Source organism: Penicillium pulvis, assembly GCF_028828015.1.
Source record: "Penicillium pulvis strain IBT 33274 chromosome Unknown contig_12_segment0_segment0, whole genome shotgun sequence".
In the NCBI taxonomy this organism is placed as follows: Eukaryota; Fungi; Ascomycota; class Eurotiomycetes; order Eurotiales; family Aspergillaceae; genus Penicillium; species Penicillium pulvis.
The window spans coordinates 243,609-268,869 of NW_026643072.1; the positions used below are offsets into that span (position 1 = coordinate 243,609).

The window sequence follows — 25,261 nt, forward strand, 5'->3', positions numbered from 1 at the left end:
CTATTTACACACATGGTTGGGGTCTTCCATTTTTTACTCATTCAACTGTACATAGTTGGCCGGGAACAAGCCCCTGGCCCCCTTATACTCACCAAGCCACCAGTCATCGTCGGGGAATTCCTAAAATTATAATTAGCATGGCTGGAGTTATCATATCCAGGAAAGATACTACATACCACATTCGCAATGGTAGCACCCTCGGGGAAGCTGAGTTCATTGTCTTCTGCGGCCTCATAGTCATAGAGTGCCGACGCAGTCGGGTTATGAGTTTCAGCGGTAGAAGGGTGCTCGGGGCCGGCAACAGGGGCAGGAGTGGGCTCTGGGACAGGCTCCGGAATGGGTTCAGGTTCAGGCTCGGCGGCTTGCTCATGAGGATGAGAAGCAAGATCGTCACCCTCCACGATTTCAACGTAATTTCCAGGGAACAGACCACGTTCGCCCTGCGCATTTACTCCCAGCCACCAGTCGTCGTCGACCATCTCAATGTCGGTGACAAACTCGCCTTCACGGAGTTCTATCTCGTTGTCTTCGGCCTTCTCATAATCATACTGCACCACAGCACGGAGTTCGGTCTGGTGGTGTTGATCAGGAACAGTGGCTTCGGCCGCAGCCCGGCCCAGGTCATGAGTATCGTCCTCGAGATCCTCCTCGTCTGGCACAGTCTCCTGGAGGCTTTGCACAGGCAAAGCTGGTGGTGGAGAGTGCTGCTCCTCGTGCACATCGGTCACCCCGCTGCCCACAGGAATCGCCACACGGATGGGGGAGCTCTCACGCACTGGGGGGGTCGGAGGGGTGGGAGAGCGAGGCTGGGGAGGTGGAGTAGGTAGCTCTTGCTGAGCGTCATCTCCCACCTCAGGTTCGGTGGGACCAGAGGGCAAACCAGGAACAGGAACGGGGCGACTGGCCTGGGGCACAGATGGAGGTACCTCAACCGCGATCGGCTGGGCAGGAGGCTGGGCGAATTGATCGCGCACGTCCTGGATATGGGTAGACGGGAGAGCGTTCTCCGCATCCCGTGAATCGGAAGCCTTCACATCCGCCGTCTCAGGGACCGACTTCTCCTGAACCGTCTGGACAGGTGCCCACGATTTTCCAGTGTATCCGCTCTTCCATTCGCTGTTGCCACTTGGCTGGCTCTGAATCGGCCGATGTGGCAGAGCGTCGCCTGCTGGCCCAGCGTCACGCTCCTTGGCCTTCCGCTCTGCCCACAACTGAGCAGGTGTTTTCCCTCCCTGGTCCGCAAAGGTTCGACTGGCGCTCCCGATCTGGACATTCGGGGTGGTCGATGACGCGCCTAAGCTGGAGGGAAGAGGTGGTTTAGTACCAGGGAACGAGGGACCAGAGCCGAATTTATTCGCAACCTTTGGCTTTGGCAGATTTGTCAGACGTTCCGCCTCCTGGTTGACCGCCGGTCGTTCAGGGAGCGTCGTGGGCTCGTTGCGAGGGACGGGCTCCAGAGCTGAGGCATCATCACTCGCCCCCTCTGGTTTTTGCGATCGAGCACGAATCGCAGCAATGTCTACTTTGCCTATCGGTTCGTAGGATCCTTTAACAGGAGCCGGGCGATCATCTTTTAGCTGGCCGGATTCCGCAGCCTGGCGCCGAATGGCCGCAATATCGACCTTGCCGATCGGTTGGTAAGCCCCGCGAACCACATTACCCCTGTCTTCTGCAAGGGCTGAGGCAGGCGATTGAGATGCGGGGGATTGGTTCTCTGATTTGAGCTGTTGCAGATTCACCTTGGTGGGTTGGTATGCGGGCTGAACCTTTTCCAGTTGAGTGCGGGTGACGGGGGGTGCATCTGCACCCCAGCCATCGTCATCTACGGCTGCTGAGGGCTTCGGACGCAGTGCCGGCGCCGGTGCTGAGGCGATGCCCCCTGAGCGAGTCGGGGTGAAGACCGGCTTACTAGCGACCGGGGGCCGAGGCGCCGGCGTCGGAGCTGGTGCCTGCGATTCCGGTGAATACTTTGAGCCAGACGAGTCTGCTACTCGTTGGACAATGCCCTCTGGGGAAAGATGACCATCTGCTCGTGCTGTAATCTGAACGTGGTACCCCTAGCGTGCATTACCAGCCATCAGCTCAGTCGTGTGGGGTAAATTAGGGGGAGTCAGGGAGGGTCTCACGTGTAGGAATTTCGATACACTGGCCAAGTGACTGGTGAAATAGCCCTTGGTTCTCTCAGGGACACCTTCACCACACCAGGCAATAAGGACGTTCTTTGGCAAGCCAGTGTTGGGGTCGGTCACCTTGACGTAGGCGAATTGTACACGACCTTCGGAGAATTCATCAATGAGATCGAGTAATTCACCCTCTGCGGAGAAGTTGTGAGTGGTAGTGCCAGGTTTATGTGGGAAGAGGATGACTGACCACCAGTGTTTTGGACCTTCAGCACACTTTCCTTGTTGCCGGAATCCTGTTGGAAGGCATTGACCAGTGGGGTTGAGACGGAGAAGACGGCCCATTGGGCATATGTCGGTGAGCCATTCTTGGGAGGGGTCGAGTTCACAACAGATTGATAGCTCTTCGATATCGAAGGCCCGTTAGCGGACAGGTTGAGAGAGGCCATAGTTAAGAAGGCTAAGTAGAGAAGCTGTAATGCTGCACGAGGTTGGAAGAAGATTGGTGGGGGAGGGCGGAGGGCGGAGGGAAGAAAGGGGCGGCGGCGAAGCTATTGATAGATCCGCAATTATTAATTTGATGGGTTCACAATGCCTCGATAGGTGTTGAAGATAATCACTTTCGTATACGTTTTGCACAGGTGTAGGTGGAGAGAAGAGTTACAGACGGGAAGAGAAGAGAGGGGAAAGCTGCGGAAGGGAAGTGCTATAGGCAACGCAGAGAGTCTTCCCAGGTTGACACATTATGTTAGATAATCAGTTCTCTACACTGATGTATTAATACAACTGGAGATGATCATCACCACAATCAGATTGTAATCACTAACAACTAAGATCATTTCTACGGTACTACTCTATACAAACAATGACACAGAGGATTCCAAGCTTCGCAAAGAACGATGACTAAGGCGTAAACTGAGATATCCACGTCACTAAGTCGAATCAAGATAGCTTGTGGATATAAATAGATCCGTTGATATAGTTTATCAAGTTATCTATTCCTGACTACTATGATCTCTAATTATCGCCATAACAAGAGAGCTCCACAATAGCTCCTTGTCAAATACCAAGACGTAGATAACCTAGAAACATTGAACAATGTAGACTAGGCATATTCAGAGAGTGTATGTATTTATTTGCTCGTCTATAATAAACTCCAAATCCAACATATAAGTTTCTCATGTATATCATGCAGTATATGAATTCCAAGGTTGACTCACCGAGAAGTGGGACCTTAGAGCTGTGGCTTACACTGTAATTTTTTTTCCTGTTCCCCCTCACTTGCTCTCCCAAAGGTCAGGAATTTGGAGATCCTCTTTGTTTCTTCTCTTTAATATGACCCAATAGAATCTCGTTAATCATATTGTCTATTTTCCTTACCACGCAATTCCTTAATTGCAAACTCCCTTCGCGGCCACCTATTCTTCTTCCCCCTCACCTGCGGTGTATCACAAACCTGAATCCAAAGTCATGGGATCTTCCGAGTCCGACGAGCTCGGCCCCATTCCCAATCGGAATGCCAGCCTATCGGTCGAGATTGAACCGCTGGCCTCGCCAGGCTTTGATCACACATCTGCGAGCTCTCCCGCTCTTGAAGACCCGGATGCAAAAGCATCGGCCGATATTCTGCCCCGAGATCAACAGCAGAAGACCGCCACCTACGACTATGCCTACGAGAAATCAATGAGCCACGCGGAGGCGAAACTGTTCTACCAGCACCACCAGCTCGCGTCCAAAAGTGGTGAAAATACAGGACCGGTGAGCCCGGTGCCTTCGTGGCGCCCCATGGGCGATTCACACGACGACGTTCAAGCAATGGCTACAGAGGTCAGCCCCCGGCATAAGAGCCATCCAGCGGGTAAAAGCTCCATGGTGGTGGAGTCAGACTGGGATCTGGATTCATCTACAGATCAGGTTACCGACGGGATCATCCATGGTAGCCAGCTGGCCGACCACTCGAGTCAGAACCACGCGGGACCCTCGGGGATAACGCATGGCCAAGGGCCGCACCTGTCGAGTGGAAATAATTCCCACGGAACTGGCCTAGGAATCGTTTCCCAGGGGCCGGGCGGAGATGCCATCACCTCTGAATTGCATGCCATCTATCGCAAGATCAAGGGCTTGTTGGATCGACGTACCAAATACCTAGCTCTGTCGCTACAGAGACCCGGCGATGATCCCAGGGACCGTCAAAATTGGGAAATCTACCCTCCACCACCCGAGCCTGCCTGGGACGAAGGGAAAGAATACCAGCCTGGAAATGTTGGGGGCCCGGCCGATCTAAACGCGAAGAAGAGGAAGATGGGGCAAGATATCGGTGAAGACTTCGACATGGACGAATTGATTCCGCTGCCCGCCGAGTCCTCTTGGACTTATCGTTTGGATAGCAATAGTGTCTACCAGGTGTTTGAGTCGGAAGCAGCAGCGGATCGGCATGAACCGACGGTCCAAATCCCATCCCTGCGTGATTTCTATATGGACCTCGATGCCGTCGTAGATGTCTCGTCAGAAGGGCCCGCCAAAAGCTTTGCTTTCAAGCGCCTCTCGTATCTTGAAGGCAAATTTCAACTGTACACGCTCCTGAATGAGTATCAAGAGATCGCAGACAGCAAGAAGGTACCACATCGCGACTTTTACAACGTGCGCAAGGTAGACACCCATGTTCACCATTCGGCGTGCATGAACCAGAAGCATCTTCTGCGTTTCATCAAAAGCAAAATGCGAAAGTCTCCCGACGAAGTCGTTCTATTTCGAGATGGCAAGCATCTCACACTCCGGGAGGTGTTTGAGAGTATCAACCTAACGGCTTATGACCTCAGCATTGATACTTTGGACATGCATGTAAGTCCTTGCTGGCCCCAGACGAGTGCATGGTGTCATCTGGGGAAAGCAAGTCACTAACGGTCTATAGGCACACACTGATTCCTTCCATCGGTTCGACAAATTCAATCTCAAATACAACCCTGTTGGCGAGTCTCGTCTTCGTGAGATCTTTCTAAAAACCGATAATTACATCAAGGGCCGTTATCTGGCAGAGATCACCAAGGAAGTCATCTCTGACTTGGAATCCAGCAAATACCAAATGGTCGAATGGCGCATTTCGATATATGGACGATCCGCTGATGAATGGGACAAGCTCGCTGCCTGGGTGGTAGACAACAAATTGTTCTCTCCCAATGTCCGCTGGCTGATTCAGGTTCCACGGCTATATGATGTTTACAAGTCAAGTGGAATGATGGAGAACTTTGAGCAAGTCATCGCAAATGTCTTCCAGCCACTGTTCGAAGTGACCAAGGATCCATCTAGCCACCCTAAACTTCATGTTTTCCTCCAGCGTGTGGTGGGATTTGACAGTGTCGACGATGAGAGTAAGGCCGAACGTCGATTATACCGGAAATACCCCATCCCGCGGGATTGGAACACAAAACAGAACCCGCCGTATACCTACTGGATCTACTTCATGTTTGCTAATATCGCCTCCCTCAACCACTGGCGACAACAGCGGGGTTTCAATACCTTTGTCCTTCGGCCCCATTGTGGAGAAGCGGGCGATCCAGATCACCTCGCTGTTGGATTCCTCTGCTGCCACAGTATCAGCCATGGTATTCTGCTGCGTAAGGTACCTTTGCTGCAGTACCTGTACTACCTGGACCAGATTGGCATTGCCATGTCCCCTCTCAGCAACAACGCTCTGTTCCTCACCTACGACAAGAATCCCTGCGCCAGCTTTTTCAAGCGTGGACTCAATGTATCGTTGTCAACGGATGACCCGCTGCAGTTTGCCTTTACCAAAGAGCCTCTCATTGAGGAATATTCGGTGGCGGCTCAAATCTATAAATTCAGCGCCGTTGACATGTGCGAATTGGCCAAGCACTCTGTAATACAGAGTGGATTTGAGCTCTCATTGAAGAAGCGGTGGCTGGGCTCAAACTGCAGCCTTCCAGGATTTGCAGGCAACAATGTCGCCAAGAGCAATGTTCCGGAGATTCGTGAAGCGTTCCGACATGAGACCCTGCAGTCCGAGTTGTCACTGTGAGTCATTTACTTCTTCGATAGAGGGAAGAGAATTACATCGTTGAGCGAAGAGGACTTCAATCGCTAATTATCACGTTAGAATTGCACGGTATTCCGAAGGATCAGTTGCGGAGGAGCAGAATGTCTTAGCCCCAGGTCTCTTACACACCGCTAATCAGGCATCTGCTAAGCCTGGGCCTCACGGTATGTCATTGTTCACCTCAAATAGAGACAAGTCTAGAACTGATTCCGGATGATTCGATTAGTTTCGCCCTAATCGACACCTGACTGTACCGGTCTAAATCAAGCATCAACATCAAGGGCCCATACCCTCATAAATAGCAATTTCAACGATTCCCTGGTCCAAAAGTTATAGCTGAGATATTGCTCGTGGGTTCAGATGGGCCAGCGGAGCAGAAACTTCCTTTCTAGCAATTTATACAAGGTGGTCCGCAGAGCAAATATAATATCTCGTCTCCCCGATGCTAGTCGAATGGTCCAAGCCAATACGTAAATTCTAATATGGCAATCAACTTGCCCACCTCGCTGGGTCCCCTTTGGAGAATTGATTTGCGTTAATGGGTCAACGGACGCTATACATTCTCAGTCTTGTGTGGATATGATTTAAGATAAGATACAATGTATATCTATGAAAGCTCGCTGATTTGCATGGGACAGAGAGGGCTGAACCAGCAAAGCCAATATGGTTGTTTCGGGATATGTTAAAATGCTTTAGTTCACAACGCTGTAATATGGCTGGATGCTGGTGCTGGTGCTGGTGCTAATGCTGGTGCTAATGCTGGTGCTGGTGCTAATGCTGGTGCTGGTGCTAATGCTGATGCTGGTAGGCCATAGATACAAGGGTAAGAGAAAGAGAAAGAGAAAATTTCAAACAAGATATCTAAAAATGAAGAGTGTCAAATAGCCCAGCTACCCCTTCGTTCCGGCACTCCCCAAGCTTCTAGACCATTTTCATCCTCCGCCATATTGGGCTGTTGCCGTGCCCATTCCCGGATGTAGAGACGGAGAGCCTTCCATCGTATACAGGCCACTTCGTTGTTGTTGTTCTCCGGGGCAACAACATAACCTCTAGCGTCGGTTTCGAGATCATCTCGTCGAAGATCTTCCACAGTGATTCCGGAGATTCGACCGAGTTCATAGTCATAACACCGCGCCACGCAGGGGTACCCCAGGGATAGATAATTGTAGATTTGCGTGACAAAGCCATCATGGAACTCATCATCTGAGTCCTGAGAAAGGACGGGACTAACGCCGTATTGTGACCTCAGTGGACCTCTTTGATCACTTTGGCTCGAGGGGGCGTTGGGCCGAGGGCTAAGGTTCAGCTCTAATTCGTAGTCTTGAGTCATTGGAGTCATGATGCCAGATATGAGGTGTGACTCCCGTTCGGGACCATCGGCTTTACGACAGGTGCCCATCCATAATCCTGCCTTTCGTCCACCGTCTGCTTGACTCTCCTCGCACCAAAGACCTCCACAGCCAGTGCACCGATCTTCCGCTGCCTGGGAATCATTCTTAGTGCTTGTGTTCTCACAGAGCGTCCCATCGGGAGAAAGGCTCCAAGGCAAGACAATGTCACCCCCGAGCATAGGAGGACTTGGGCCCAGATTCTTTGGCTCGGGCTTCGGTTCAGTCGGCGCCAATTTAGGCTTACCCGATGTACCCATCGCCCTCAGGCGCTGTTCTGCCTCTTCCTTGTGCTGTCGCATATACTCGAGCTCCCAGGAAAGGTCCGCAGAGGATTGCCGTCGAGATTTCAGATGGTGCTTAGAGGGATACATGAAGTTCTCGTCTTCGGAGTCACTCTCGTCCTCGTCGATGGCAAAATGATCCACAGGCTCATATACTTGTTCGTTTGGGAAGGCCGCCAGCGCCTGCTCCTTCAGCTGTTTCTGCGCCGAACGAGCTGCCAGAGAAAGTAAGTACTCGGAAATTTCCCCATCATAGCTTTCTCGGAGCAGAGTATGTAGCTTGCCACCCGTGCCTCCTTGGGGACGGTTGGTTGGCGAGGATGATAGGGGTGAGCCGGCAGAGTCTTCGGAGTCTTCGCTGCTGTTTGATGGGATAGATGGCAGATCCGGGACACGAAATGAATGCCTCCGTGTTTCTTGGCGACGAAGGAGGCTCGCGTATGAGAATTTTGACTCGGTGGGATGAGGGGCAGTATTCCGTCGGGGGGTTGACCGAGAGGCAGGACCCAAACGTTCGGAAGTAAGATCCTGAGCATTGAAACGAGAGGGCTCTCCGGCCTTGCCCTTCACAGAGCGACGGTCCGTTTCAATTAAGTCCGGTTTAAACCTTCTAGGGCCAGAAGCAACAGGAGAACGATTCTTCTCCTGCGGTCGCGACAGTCCCCGACGGCTGGCGATAGTTGTCTCGATCGGCTGAGGCAAAATTCGTTGCCGTGCCTGGCCCTTGATTTGGGGTTCGCTTTTCTGAGAGAAACCATGGGTCGTGTCCGAATTGTCTCTACTCTCGAGGGTTGACCTGGTCGGTGTGATGTTGGAGCTTCGAGATGATGTTTCGATTGGCTGAGGCAAGAACCTCTTTGAACAGCGAGTCAGCGACTCTTCCTGCTGATCGGATGGATTTTTGTCATCTTGCAGGGTTGAATCGTGTTTGGAAGGCGTGCTGGACTCCAGCTTGGCTGTTCCTGATGGATCCTCCCATAGTGATCGGCATTCTTGCGGGAGAGGCTGGTGGCCCATTTTCGATTCCACGCAAACTTTTGCACACCATGAAAACCATGCTCTGATTTTATGACACTTGATGGTAATTTAGTCAATGTGGAATGGCATGGTTTCTGGGCGGGGATGTGTGGCCCGGAGATCAGGTCTGCAATTTCAATAGCCTCAAGCGTCTTAGGTCTATGGACCCCAGATGGATGTAGAGAAGATTAAGCAAGCAAGAATTTTTAAAGAAACTTTTATAAAAGGTCTCCCAATCTCGTGGTTTTATCCAAGAGATGTTTGTTTTTATGTAGGAGGAATGAGGGGGGGAAACATGGGAGAAGTAACGGGACACAGATAAGGACAAAGGCGGTGATCGATAAGATGACATCAACCTCATGGACGATAAGATAAGGTTTCAACTCCACAATCTTCCTTCCCTTCTCTTCCTTTGCGTATGAACTACCCTGCACAATGGAACCCGATAAACGGAAATTTGTTTCTGATGAGGAAGATCAACTAGCTTCCTCTAAGAGGAGGGTTATTGGCCCTGCATTACCCCCAGCAGCGCAGTCCCCCGAATCCAAGGCCTCATCTGCCGAGAGTGAAACGGATAGTGATGATGATTTCGGACCCAGCATGCCACCTCCCCACGGTGTCTCCGGGCAACAGATACAACCACCACTATCTGATTCGAGCTCAGCCCCATCTGATGAAAAGAAGGAGAGTCAGCGAGATCAGTGGATGCTACATCCGCCTGAGCAGAGCGATTGGGCCTCCAAAATCGATCCCACGCAATTGCGAAATCGAAAGTTTCAAACCGGAAAGTCTGCCCGCACATCAGCCACTAAGCAGGTTGATTCTTCCTGGGTGGAAACTCCCGAGGAGAGAATGCGACGGCTTGGAGACGAGGTGATGGGCGTGGGGACCCATTCTAGAAGTCCAAGCAAACCATCCTCTAACTCTGAGGCGCGCCGAGCTCAGGCCATGGAAGAGCAAATCAAAAGATTTAATGTAAGCACCCATCATTGGTGGTGTTTTTTTTTCACATCTAGAAGATCATGCTAACGCTGTTTCTGTTTTCCATAGGGCCAAACTAAGAAAGCCACCCGTATAGAAAAACCAGATCATGAGCGTAAGGAGGTAGAGGATGACCCATCTTCGCGGGTTTTCGATCGGGAAAAGGACATGGGGATATCATCCAAGATCTCTAGTGCACAACGCCGAGAGATGGTGAATCGAGCCAGCGACTATAGCTCGCGTTTTAGCAAGGGGAGTTTTCTCTAGGTCTAGACAACAATAAAGCTGCCACCACTACATCTAAATCTGAAAAGAAAACTCTAAACAAAATACGGTAATACCCAATCTACGAATTTTCAAGCTATATATATAAGGTATAGTTATAGAGATCATATACTGATTGAGGTTTTCGAGTATTGTAGTATATCAGTCAGATGACTCAAATCTAAACATCGAATAGGCCGCCTGGTCATGGTTAAAAACGGATGCCAAATTTTGAGTATACTTAAATTCACAATATAGTAGATATATTAATTAAGATACAATCCTATAATATGATTTCTAAGATCTAGAGATAGTTAATGTACTCTAGAAGATAATCTAGAAAAACTATTATTATTGCAAGTACATAATACAACAATATATAATATAACGTAATTCCCTAGCGAGCCAGACACCTAGTTGGCCTGGCCATCCTAAAACATGTATATAATACATTCGATTAATCATAATTCGACATTTCAACCATTATCTTTCAAAACCTCTCTTTAGGTATATTCATTCTTCTTGCTGTTTATGGTATGCCCCTACCTAAGATAATATCTAACTCGCTTGGGGATTATGTTATATAATACCTGTGTTTTTAGTATAATTTAATAGTAACTTACTATTATTTTCTTATTTATCCCTTTTGTTTCTTAAGATTTCTAATTCTTTTATCTTAGAGTATCTAAAAGATAGTAAGTTAAGAGTATATATATATTATTCTATTATCTATATCTAGAATAAGTTCTAGTTTAAATATTTAGAAAAAACGATCTCAATCCATTAAAAAGTAATCATAACATTGAACAAGCTTAGAAAATAATCAAAAAAGATAGAAAACCTAAAAGATAAAAGATATATCTTTAAATAATTTAGTTTAGAAAATTCTAGTTTATTCCTACTCTATTTTAAATTTACCATAGAACTGAAAAGATATTACAATTTAAGATATTAAAATATTTTTGTTTAATAATTTATTATAGGTGATATAAGTAACTAATTAATCTAGAAATTACTTTTCTTTACCTCTCTATTTTTATATTCTTAAGAAAGTAAAGTTTTTTATAGATTAATAAATGTAGATTATATAAATAGAGTAAAGTAAGCTAAGCTCTATTTAAAAAGAAATTAGAATAGTATAATATACGTAATAATTTCTAGAAAATTATTTTTCAAAAGTTAACCTTTGTCATAATTTGTGATATTATATATTTTAAGATAGATATTAAGAGTTAGAGTAAAATTTATATCTTTAGTCTATAGTTAGAGCCTAGCTAATCATAATATATATTACAATTATAGAAAGAGTATCTTTAGTAAGAAAAATAAGATTTTATCTTATTTTCTTTTCTAGATATAATATTATAGTTCTTCACTAGTATCTTTTTCCTTTCCTCTTTGAAATTAGGTTTTATAGGATATTATTCTATTTTAAAATAAATTGATTCTATAAAAAGGTTAAAAGTTTTAATACTTAATAAGTTTTAGAAATAAAGGAAATTTAGATAAGAACTAAAGAATGGGAAATCCTAGTTTGATCTAGAGGCTATATCCATTCGGAGCTGCTTCCTTTGTCATCCATGGAAATCTCAGGACTGGCTTGATCTACTGGATCAATGATGTGATGACTTTTTTTCTTTTGTTTTTGAAATCTGAGATACCATGTTTGCTGCAGATACTGGCAATAACCCTGAGACCAACGGTGTCAATGACAACGTAGTATTAAAAAAAAACTATTACTATACTATATATATGAATATCTTAACTATATATAGATAAATCCTTTTGTAGAATAATACAATATAAGAAATGATTATTATAAAATTAAAATTAAAAATTTTTTGAAAAGACTTATAATAAAAAGATTATATATCTAGCTAGTAATGTTACGTACTAAATTTATTTTTAGATCAGTCTTAATATACTTCTTTAATCTTTATAAGTCTTATATCCTTAGAAGAATAAAATCTTGATAATAATATATTAAAAAAGATATAACTAGTAGCTTCTTAATCCTTCTTATACTTAGATATACTATAGATTAAGTTTTATTACATAGTAATTATATCTCCAAAGATTATGTATAGACGTCTAGGGTATATAAGTTAACTAGGATAGGTATTAAATTAAGGCGAATTTAATAAGGAAGGAAATAATCAAAAGAGAGAGATTCTTCTTCTTTCTTATTATCGAAGAAATAAGAGCTAAGTAAGTGATTTATAACAATCATACCCTAAATATCTCTTTTATAATACTAGCTCTAGATAAGTCTAGGGTTTACTCTTAATCTAGATACTAGATTAGAAGTAATTTATTACTATTAAAGAATATCTAGGATATTCTATAATTTCTATCTTAGAAAATCAGTTATTATACTTCTTTTATAATAACTAATCTCTCTTTTTATGTAGAATTAATCTTATATCTAATTTTTATCTATTACTTATATTATTCTTTAATTAAAATTAAGATATTTAAGAAAGTTCTAGTAATATAATATATTATATATATTTCTTTTTTCTTTCTAGTATATAATAATGTTTAATTTATAGCCTTCTTTTATTTATAGGAGTTTAATTATACTACGCCCCTATATAACTAAAATCATCCTAAAATAGTTTAGCTTAACTATTTCTACTTATAAATATTATATTAATATGTATATTACTAAAGATATCTCTAATCATAATTCTAACTTACTAAGTATAAACCTTAATCCTTAGGACTTATTAAGTCCTACTTTATAAAGCCGAAGTCTACTTTTTATTATTATATCTCTATTACCTTAGGGTATTATATATAGTATACTAGAGCTTAGTATTAATATTATTATCTAAATTATAGAAAGATATAGATATTCTATATTAAAAGAATATCTATATTTAGATATTATTACCTAGGATATTTATAACTATTACTAAAAGCTTTAATTAGAATTCCTTATAGATTATATATTTATTTAAGCTTTTCTATAAGAGCTACTAAAGAGTAGATATTTAGATATAATCTTAATATAAAGAGATATATAAATATACTCTTTAGAACATCTTACTAAGTTATTCTATACTATATCTAATTAGTCTTATCCCTAAGTCATTCTTATAAATAAGAAGTAAATATTAATATCTATAATTATAACTATTTTTCTTAATATAAAGAATAGGGCCTATCTCGAGGATATAAATTAGAGTAATAATTAAGGATAATATAGCTCGTCTAGATGAGCTTATATTATTTAATTAATTAATAATAAAATTATAGCTCTTTAAAATAATTAATTAGCTATTATCAAGATTATAAAAGATTATAAAACGTTATTAAAATAATATTTTATATAAAAATATCTCTTATATCCTTAACAATATTAGAATTACTTAAAGTTTTTTATCTAATTTTATCTCTATCTAGACTACATATCTATATTAAGATACAAAGATATTTTATTAGCTATTAAAGTAAGATCTAATAACCTCAATTAATCATCTTTTAATTAGTTTTTTTTAACTTTATAAGGATTATTAATTAATAATACTATATAAATAAGCTTATTATATACAATAGTAAGTTTTATATATTAATAAGTATTTATTTTCTTTATGGACTACTTATAATTTAAAGAAAGCTATAGAAAATATAATAAAAGAGCTTAAGAAATATCTTAAGGCTATTAATCAATCTCCAATTCTTACAATATATATCTATAGTAAGATAGGTTATCTAATAGATAGTAGGTATGGATATAGATATAGATATAGTTAATAGATAGTTATAATACTTAAATTTAGAGCTCTAGAATAGTATTAAAATTATATAATTTCTATATAACTTACTATATAAATATAATTACTAAGTAGATTTATAGAAATTATTTTCTTAATAGAGATAGTAAGATATATATAAGGTAGAGAAGGGAGATAAAGATTAAAGACTTATATTTTAGGAAGATAGGGTAGAAATTATAGTAGAACCTCTAGAAAATCATAGTAGAATAGATTTTAGTTATATAGGGGCGTAGCTCTGATATTAGGGGTATAGTACCATTAAACTCCTATTTATATTTTTACTTCTTAATTATTTCTATATATATTCCTATATAAAATAGATAGAATAAGAAATTGTACTATTTATAAGAGTATTTTTAGTAAATATAATATTCTTATATTTAATTTAAGAATTAAACTCTAAAAGAAACTATAATAGATATTATAAGTAATATTAAAGCTTCTAATGATATAAAGGATCTAACTATAATATCTTATATATGTTAAGATATAATAACTATATTATATAAGTTTAATATTTTCTTCTAAAAGGATTTATATAAGAAAAAGACCAGAATAATAGAGTATATAACTAATCGTAATCATTCCATAAAATAGACTTTAAACTCTAAGATCTTTTAAGTCCTAAAAATAAATTAAAAGATGATTAAATTTAAGATTAAAATAAATATTATATTATCTTAGTTAAAGCTTTAAAAGCTCTTTAATAATCTATTATATCAAATATAAATTAATAGCTAAGATAAATTCTATTTTAGAACTATTTAGATTTCAGTACTATTTAAGAGTTAATTCATTAATATTCTACTTAGAATTCTAAAATTAATTATTAGATTAATCTTATTTAATACAAACAAGATATTGTTTTATATTAAATTACCTATTAAAGCTATTACATTAACATTTTCTTTTATCAGAATAATCTAAAAATTATAGAAAATATAAATAGAGAAGAATAGATTATCTTTTAATATTAAAGATTATAAATCTCTAGTATCTCTTAAATTTATCTTTGAATTATCTTAGAAAGATAAGGATATTAAAAGATATAAAATTATATAGAATCTTTATTAGATATTATAGTTAAAATAGTATCGTTATTATACTATATAAGAATCTGGTTTCTTTAAAATTAGCTTTGAAATAATATTATTTTAGTTTTAAACTAGACTTACTTTAAGAAAGACTTAAAGGCTAAGGCTCTAATAAAGATTCTTATAATAAAAGAAGTCTAAATAGAAACTAAGAGATTAAATTAATATTGAATAAACCGTTTTTTATTATATCTATAGTAATCTTAATTATTGATATATAATTTAATTATCAATTAAATATCTAAGTATAGTAAGTGATTACTAAGAAATTAAGATTTAAGAATAAAAGGGGATTAAAGTAAAATATACTATTTTAATATTTCTTAATTTATTAAGAGTTTTATAGTATTTTACTATCTTTATAATAATAGATTAATAAAAGCCTTTTATTAATCTTAATATAGTAGCTTAAACTTAATATTAGTTTAGAAATTATTTAATAGTATTAATTTAAGTCTATAAAACTTATAATTCTAATTATTTATTAAAATAATAGATATAGTAAAAGCTCTATAAGTTAGAACTAAAAGAAATCTATTCTTTAAATATTAAAACTATTTAAACTAGTAAGATAGGTCTAAAATACTATTAAAAGGTACTTAGACTATAATTAAAGGCTATTTTTATTATTAATAATAGATCCAACTAAACTAAAAATTTATCTATTACTATAGAAGAGAAAATAGTAATTAAAAAAAACCCCGTATCTTTAGAATTATAATAGCTTATTAGTTAATAAAAGCTTATAAAAATTAGATTTATATCTTAATTTTTATTATAACTCTAGGACTATTATTTAAGAAAAAGAGAAGTCAACTTAAAGTAAGCTTAATTTAGGATTAGAATAATACTATAATAAATAAAGTATTATTTCTATCTAAATTTTATAAATATAAATCTATCTTGTTAGAAACTTTTTAGGATTTAATCTAGTAATTAGGTATATTATTACTTAATTAATCTAATTAAAGATTCTGAACCCTTATATAGGCCTATATATTTATTATTTTAAAATAAACTAAAAATACCTTCAGATTATTTAGTAGAAAATCTAAAAGGTTTAATAGATTTAATCTTTAAAAAAGGTCTATAAGAGCTTCTATTCTTTTAATATTAAAATTAAGAAAGCTCTTTATTTATATATTAAGATTTTAGGAAAGAATCACTATTTTTAATAATTTATTATAGAGATCTTATATAGATTATTTTTAGCATTTTATATAATTAGATATATAAGATATATATTATTTTAAGTCTAATATAGCTACTTTAAACATAAATATATAATTATATCTTTTAGATTAATTAATATATCTATTATATTTTATAATTCTATATATATATTATATTATTGATTTATGTAATATTCTTATATTCTTTAGAATAAGGAATAAATATATAAATCATATCAAGTAAATACTAAAGTACTTATAAAAAGCTTAGCTATATATTAAGCTATTAAAGTATATATTCTATTAATCTAGAATTAAATCTTTCAAATATATTAGCTTAATAGAGGGTATTTTGATAGATTAAGAAAAAGAAAATCTGTTATTTCTTAGCTAAAGTTTAAGAGTTTTAGAGATATTCATATCTTTATAAGGTTTTATAATCTTTACTATAGATTTATATTTGAATGTTCTTTTAAATTATATAATCTCTTATTTCTTTTCTAGAAAGAAAGAAAAATAGAAAAAAGCTTAGTTTATACACTTTATTAAAATTCAAAAGAAGTCTTTTAGAAGCTGATTGAAGGTTCTAAATTAACCTTTTTACTTTTAGCTTATTTTAATCTTAGATTATCTATTAAACTAGAAACTAATAACTTAAAATAAGATATAGTATATCTTCTACTTTAGTTGATTAATAAACTTTTTATTTTATTATATTCTAATCTAAAAATTTACTTAACTATATTTAGATCATAATATATCTAGGAGTTTAATACTACTCTACCCCTATATAATTTAAAATTTAGTTCTACTAAATTCTTAGACATTGTACTGTAATATCTATCCCGCCTTATTAAAATAGAAGTTTTCTATCTTTATTTATCTTTTTTCTAGCCTATATTTCTTATCGCCTTTATTAAAAAAAAAGTCTCTACTAAATGTACTTAGTAATTAAGTTTATATAGTAAACTATATGGAAACTATATAATTTGAACGCTATTCTAGAGCTCTGAATTTCAGTATTATATCTACTATTCTATATAATAAGCTTTTTTATATAGTATTATTAATTAGTAATCCTTATAAAGTTAATTAAATTAATTATAAGATTATTAATATAGAAACCCCCTTTCTAACCATATTTAATTAGCGTACCTTATATAAGCTAATACTAGTATTTTACTTATATAATTATAATCCCTACTCTATCTAAAGCTATATATAATATCTAAGCTTAGAATTAATATAGTAAATAAGTTTACTAAGCTATATTCTTACTTCTATAATAAGATCTTAATATCTACTAATCTCTATTATACCTATAGATATATATATATTAATATAATATTACTAAATAAGTAGTAATATAAGTAGTTAATCCTTATATAAGACTATTCTTTTATCATATCTATATACTAATAGTATAGATATTATATATAGGCCTTTAATATTTAGTATTCTATTTATAATTATAAGTTATCATTAATAAGTATCTAGTATATATACTAGATTACTAAAATAAAATAAAAGATAGTAATTATAGCCCCTAAGCTCTAGTAAGATTAGATTATATATATAATTTTTAGTAATAAAAAGCGATTTAACTTTCTTATTAAATACACTCTTATTTAAGCTATATTTATAGAGCTCCTTAAGATAAAGGATTAGATCTTTTACTATTATATTAATAATAAGTATTATATAAGAAGCTTCTTCTATATATGTAGAATTACTCTTTATAAACTATATATATAAGCCTAATAAATATTAAATATCCTTATTTAATATTATTAGCTTAATCTCTATTAGAACCTCCTTCTTTATTAGCTTTATCTTTATAAATAGTAAGAAGTAAGAATTCTATAAAGATATATAAGAATTACTTAATTAATCCTCTCTATTTATAGATAATTCTTATAGATAAGAAATAAGCTCTTATAGAAATAATTTATATAATCTTTTTAGATATAAAGAAAATACTTTATATATAATATATTATTAATAATAAATTGAAGGCTATATATTTAACTACTTCTTAATAAGCTAGTTATATAAAAGTAGACTATATTATTATTAAAATATAACTATAATAAGTTAAAGAAATAATTATAGCTTAAGATAAAAGAATACTGAATAAAGATTATATATCTATATAAAGTTTAATATAGAGTAGTAATTAATATACTTCTATATAGATTATATATTAAAAGATAGTCTTTTTAATACTTTTCTTATATATATTAACTCCAAATAGTTATATTATTATATATCTATCTATATAAGACCATTATCTTTAAATATAAGAATATATATTAATTATTTAAATATAATCTCTAAGTCTATATACTTAAAGTAGGATTATATACTATTTCAGGAGAACTATTAGGTTTTAACTAGATAGTACTTAGGAGGATCTAGTAGGATTCTACTAGGTAGTATAAAGACTTTATTATTATTATAACTTTATAGATATTAGGAATACTTTATATCTATATAATCTTATAGTATCTTAATATCTAATAAAGCCTTATATTAGAGTACTTCTACTATTAATAATATTTATATACTAATATAGATAATCTATTATCTATAATTAACCTAATATTACTAATTAATAATCTACTTAAAGTATAGATATATAGGCGCCTATAAGAGATAAAGAATAATATAATAAAAAGAGATCTCTTTTAGTAGAGGGATTATCTTAAATATAAAATAAGATTATAAAACTAGAATTATAGATTCTAGAAAAATAATATATAATTAAACGCGAAGAGCTAAATATATATATAATAATAATTATTTCTTATATATCTAATCCTTCTTATTTGAGTAAAAGGATTCCTATTCTACTATTAGGATAGGATATTATATATTACTAACTATCTTATAGTAATTAGAAGTATATTTTATATTAATAAGTAGTAGACTAAAAATAGCTCTAGATAAAAAGGAATAGGAATCTAGTATATAGAGTAGCCTATATAATAGATTTCCTTTAGCCTTATTACTTTAAGTATTCTATCTCTAAGTTACTTAGTAAGATCACCAAGCACTAGCGCTTATATAATTTATAATATAATTATCTTTTGTTTAGATATAGTATTTCTAATACATACTTAGGTAGCTAATACTAGCCTATCTTATATATGACTTTAGGTTATTCTATTCCCTTACTAGGAATTAGTTAGCTCCTAACACCTACTCTCTTATTACAGGCTAAGTAGGTCTATAATACTAAGGGTATAGCTTATAGAGTAGCTTAGGGTATAATTAGAGATAAAGCTTAGATTATAGCTTAAGATATAGCTCTAGGTATAGCTTAGGGGTAGGGATAGGGCTAGAGATAAGATTAAGGTTAGGCCTAAGGTCTATATAGTCAAAATTAGCTAAAAAGGTAGTTAAAAACGGTGTTAAAATATAGCGATTTATATAAAGGCTATATCTATAGTATAGCTTTAAGACCTAGCTTAGCGTGCCCTAGAAGCTCTAGAAGCACTGATCTAATATCTCGCTCGCCTGAGTATCCTAGTTAGAAGAGCATTATGTTAGTGAAGACTTAGATTATAGATCCTATTAATGTAAGAGATTTTGACTCTTATTCTAAAAAGAAATTAACGAAATAGATAAGAATTAGTCTTTAAACTCTGATAGACTTATATAATCTAAATAATATTATTATAATTTTTTAATATAAAATTTGATTTAGAAGAAATCTTATTAGCACTATGATATATTAACTCTTAAGCTAGCTATTTTAGGGAATATAAGAGAAATAAATTAATAAAAATAAACTTCTATTAAAAGTAAATTAAGTAAGAAATAAAATATTATATTTAGAGGATACATAATATACTAGGAAATAGCTTTATTAAGATACTATCTATATAATTAGCTAAATTTATTTTTAATTATATCTTTGTCTTAAAATACTTAAATATAGATTTTATCAATAGGTTATCTTAGACCTCTACTAATTATTAGTTTGATTTTAGTGATTAATGAATATTATCTATAAATAGCCCTTTTTATACTATTTATATAGTTATTAACTTAAAATTTATATAGTCTATTATTCATAAGCAATTTTATCTTGCATTACTCCTTTGAGCTAAAGTATATATTTATATTAGAGAGCTATAAGATTATACTTAGATATTATATAATAATATAAGATAGTATCTTATCTTTATCTATAGTAAGTAATATATTTTTAATATTTAGCTTAAATTTTAAGTAAATTTTTATTAAATTAAAAAATATTCAAGTTATCTTGTTTTTTACTATTAAGTTGTACTTAATATAATAGCTTATTAAAGAGCTCATAAAGCTCTAATTAAAATATAGACTATATAATATAGTAATTATATTTTAACCTAAATAAGAGGTGATAATTAGCTAATCTAGTATAATATCTTTAGACTTTAATTATCTAATTTAGTAGAATGAATAATATATACTATAGATATCTTACTGTAGTTAGTCTAGGGTAATAGATTATACTAGAGATAGTATAAATATAATATAAAAGTAATCTAAAAGTTATAATAAATAAGGGTAGAGTAAGAAATTAAAGTTACTATATATTACTATTAACTAGAGATTTATATTATCTTTCTTAAGTTCCTATCTAATCTAATTATTCTTTATTTAGATTTAAGGACGATTCTATAGAAGAAGAAGCGATCATAATCATAAATAAAAAGATAGTTACTAACTTTTCCCACTAAAATAGAGCAATTAAGATATCCTAAAATAATACTAAAATTAAGTAATTATATATCTAGATTAAGACTAAGCTCTAGACTTATCTAGAAGTAAGGCTATGATAATTAATATAAAATTAATAAGCTTATTTTGATTAACTTACTAAGCTTCTAGTGATATAGAAGAAAAATCCATTTTATTGGATTATTTCCTTTCTTAATAATTAGTTTTAAACCTATATTAAATTAGTAGTATTTAATATTAAATATATATATTCTTTACTATCTTCAAATCTAGCCCTTTTTATTTCTTATAGAAAGGTTACCTATTATCATTTCTTAGTTAGTATCTAATAATTTTAGAGTAGATTAGGTCTTCATTAGATTTTATAACTTTTCTTTAAATTGATATATAATTTCGTATTATTAATTAACTAAAAAGGATTTATATAGTTAAGGTACTCTTGAAATTATATAAATTTATAAACGACTTTATTATCTTTTAATCTTGTTATTAATACTGATTTAATTATATAAGACTAATCTAATAGGTACTTTCTTGATTATTTGGTTAAACTAAGAATATTTAGGATCTTAGTCTTTATATTTTAATATACTAAGAATAAATATTCTCTATTAACTATCTATGATTTAGGTTCAAGTAAAAAAAAAATCTAATAATTAGAAAGTATCTTATTATAATACTTGAGGATAATATTAATATAATAGGGTCCTTTATCTTATATTAATAGATTTCTATTAATATAGCTAACTTTAATAATATAACTAGTATGAATAATATAAATAAGCTAAGAAAGAAGTAGATTTAATACTTAATAATAAAGTTAGAAGATAAAGTTATATATTATCTTATAATAGTTTATAAATTAGTATAATCTAAGAGTATTTTAATTATATATTCATTCTCTTAAAATATTAATACTTAATCTAAAAGGAATATACTTTAATATATATCGATTAATAAGATACATTATAATGTATATCTAGATTAGTAAAATTTGAATTTAGAATATAATAAGAAAAGAAACTCTTCCTTTTTATTTAGCTAAGACTAAATATTAGCTATATCTTACTTGAAAGTATTGACTTCTAGTTTAATAAGTAATTAAAGATTAAAATAAATAGGAAATAAAGCTAATAAGAAAGCTTTATTTAGCTTTTAAAAGGCTTCTTTTAATATTTTGATAGAGTATATAAAGTAGGCTTTTTGAATTTCTTTCTTTATTAAGATAGATATAGAAAATTAACTAATGTTTAGAAAAGAAAAAGAATCTATATAAACCTATAATAAAAGTTATAGAATCTACTAAGTATTTAAATTTATCTTAACTATTAGCTAGGAATTAATAGATATTATCCTTTCTTAAAGTACTCTCTTTTGAGATATTACATATTTAAGGAATCATACTTAATATTAAATATAATCTTTAATAGCTTAGTATATAGCTAGGCTATTTATTAGAATAATATGGATAAACAATACAGAGTCTTTTTACAATCCCCCTAAGCTAAATTCTAATAATATAGTAAATAAATTAACTAAACCGAAATATATAATCATATATTTAAAATAATCAATAATTTTATAATTACTTTTTAAATTTAATAATATATATTTTATGTAATAATTTCACTAAACTAGCAAAAGCTAAATAATTTATCTAAAATCTTGAATATAAAAGATAAGACATATTTATACTTTATCATATAATTATTCAGATCTTTAGGCATCAAATCATTAGAATAGTTCTATCCCTGCATTTTTATAAAGAAGATAAGAGCCCTAGTATGACTTTTAAAGAGGGATTTTCTATTAATCCAAGAGTTATCTTAACTTTTTAATGTTTATATAGAGAGATAGACCCTTTAATCAAATTACTTAGATAGTTAATTAATTAGTTAATAGTACTTTAGAATCTACTTTTATAACTAGGATAGAATAAAAATTACTATAATATTATTTATTTTAACTATAATACTAAAACTATATATAGAGAAAATAATATTCAAATTTAAATATATAAGTGTTAGGTTTGAAAGCAATTTCATAATAAGTACCTAACTTAGCTCTTGATTCCTTTATATTAGGGAAGAAGCGGAATATCTATCTCTTAGACTATTTTCTTCCTTATAATATAGTGTAGATTATAATTCTATACTAATCTAGCACTAGTTAAAACTATTTTCTCTTTATTATTGATCTTTTTAGAGAGATATAAAAAATATATATATTAATCCTATAATAATATATAATAATTAAGTTTTATATTTACTATAGTTTAATATAACGTTTATCATAAGCTTAATAGGATAATATAATACAAAATAGCTAGAAATTATAAAGATAAAAAGTAAAGATAGTACTATAGGGTAATTTTACTATTAATAACATAGAACTAAAACTATCTATTATATTATCTACTATATCCTCAATCTAATATTATAAAGATAAGAGTCCTTAAAATTCTTTACTTATATCTAGAGATTCTCCTATTTTACTATAATACTTTATATCATATTTATCTAAGAGATAATCTATAATAATATACTACTAATTTAACTATTATTAATTGATTGAACGAACTTCTTCTTATAGCTTTCAGATAGTATAAAGCCTAAACCCTATATGACTAAAGGCCTAGTTCTTTATATAAATAGTTAAAGCCCTATACCTTTTTCCCCCCTATTCTAGTATTTAATTAGTCTCCTAAAAAAGCTACTCTATAAATTAAACTCTTAAGCTTAACCCTTTTGAACTAGGCTATTACTTTATGATTTATTTACTATCCTTTTAATTAGATAATCATAATTTTTACTTTTTATTATATAGGCCAATTAATATATTCTAAATTTTATATTTTAAACTTATCTTATAATATATATCAAAAGCTTTTTAATAATAAATAAATACATTAAGAATAGTTTTTATTTATAGCAAATGGCTTATCTTATTAAATATGATTTTATATAGATATCTATAGTTAGTAAAAATATAATTTAGTAAGTGATTAGTTATAATTATGATTATACTATTTCTATATAATATAGATAGTTTTATAAGAAAGCCTAATATAATATATTCTTAAAGCTTTATAGATATAGATATCTTCTATATTAATTCTTATAGTCTATTTTTATAATAAAAGATAAAATAGTTACTAATTTTATAGAATAGAAATTATAAGATATCTTAGGATATTTAGATATAGTACTATATTAGAAGTGATTTAGTATCTATATTATAAGTAAGCTCTAGGCTTACCTAAAGCTAGTTTATAATAAGTAATATAAAAAGGATAATTATTATAAATAGCTTACTTAGCTCTTAGTTCCTCTATATTAAGAAGGAAGAAGAATGATGATCTCTTAATTCTTTCCTTCCTTAATAGATAGTTTTAAAACTTATGTAAACTATATAGCCTTAGACCCTAGATCTTTAATATATTAGTACTATCTTCTAATTAATTTATATCTCTTTTACTATCTTCTTACTTAGCCTTTTTACTCCTTATAATATTATATTATAATAATTTATATACTTTTATATCTAATATATAAAAGTATTTAGTAATTAACTAAAGTAATATTTCTTCTCTTAGATATCGTTTAGCTATATTGTTATAGTATTCTCTTATATTTTTATTATATATTAATAGGTATATAAATTCATTCATATATTAATAAATATAAGCTATATTTTATTAGGCTCTAAGATAGATATAATATCTTTATAGATTTTCTATTATATTAGTTTTCTTAATTCTTATAGTCTAGATATTTATTTTCTAATATATTTATAAAAATTTATTTTATCCTCAAGTATAAGTATCATAATTATAAACTAATTCTTACAGATAATATATATTTTATTTAATTAAAATCTAATATATTACCTTATTAATATATAATATGTAGACTTTAAGTAGTAGTCCTATCGCTACTGATTATTTGTTATATATATTATAATTAGACTATATAAGAACGTTAACTTAAAGTAAAAAGTAATAGGTTTAGAAATCTTCTCTCTATCTTTACTTCTTTAATTCGATTTAATATATATATTAAGTCTTATATATCTTATATATCTAATTATATAATACTATATAAACTTTTCTTTAAATAAAGTCTCTTTAATATTTAGGATATTTCTATTATCTTTCTTTATATTCTATTTTTTAGCTTAGTTCTTTTATATAAGCTTTATTATCTTTTTTTATTTCTATAAAGCTATTAATATAATATAAGTAGTAAATATAGTAGCCTAAAATTTATTATAATATAATTTCCTACTAAGTAGTATATCTAGTTAGCTAGGATACTATAAGGAATAAAAGGGCTAGATAAGAAGATAGTAAAAGGAATCTAAGAGGAATATAAA

General features: G+C 32.7%; 4 protein-coding genes across 4 annotated transcripts; 2 read left to right on the forward strand and 2 right to left on the reverse strand.

Annotated features, from left to right (window-relative positions):
- Positions 1–33: 33 nt before the first annotated feature.
- On the reverse strand, positions 34–2,569 carry N7503_001333 (putative actin binding protein; the record flags this gene model as incomplete). Its single annotated transcript, XM_057060880.1, has 4 exons — positions 34–120; positions 177–2,057; positions 2,127–2,314; positions 2,371–2,569. The coding sequence occupies 4 exons, from the start codon at positions 2,567–2,569 to the stop codon at positions 34–36; spliced, it is 2,355 nt and encodes a 784-aa protein (XP_056924842.1).
- Positions 2,570–3,590: 1,021 nt separating this feature from the next.
- Positions 3,591–6,411, forward strand: N7503_001334 (uncharacterized protein; the record flags this gene model as incomplete). The annotated part of the gene is made up of 4 exons (XM_057060881.1): positions 3,591–4,961; positions 5,032–6,152; positions 6,235–6,338; positions 6,401–6,411. The coding sequence occupies 4 exons, from the start codon at positions 3,591–3,593 to the stop codon at positions 6,409–6,411; spliced, it is 2,607 nt and encodes an 868-aa protein (XP_056924843.1).
- A 640-nt stretch (positions 6,412–7,051) lies between these two features.
- N7503_001335 (uncharacterized protein) lies at positions 7,052–8,863 on the reverse strand (the record flags this gene model as incomplete). Its single annotated transcript, XM_057060882.1, has 1 exon — positions 7,052–8,863. The coding sequence occupies one exon, from the start codon at positions 8,861–8,863 to the stop codon at positions 7,052–7,054; it is 1,812 nt and encodes a 603-aa protein (XP_056924844.1).
- A 435-nt stretch (positions 8,864–9,298) lies between these two features.
- On the forward strand, positions 9,299–10,111 carry N7503_001336 (GPALPP motifs-containing protein 1; the record flags this gene model as incomplete). Its single annotated transcript, XM_057060883.1, has 2 exons — positions 9,299–9,838; positions 9,914–10,111. The coding sequence occupies 2 exons, from the start codon at positions 9,299–9,301 to the stop codon at positions 10,109–10,111; spliced, it is 738 nt and encodes a 245-aa protein (XP_056924845.1).
- Between the last annotated feature and the right edge of the window lie 15,150 nt (positions 10,112–25,261).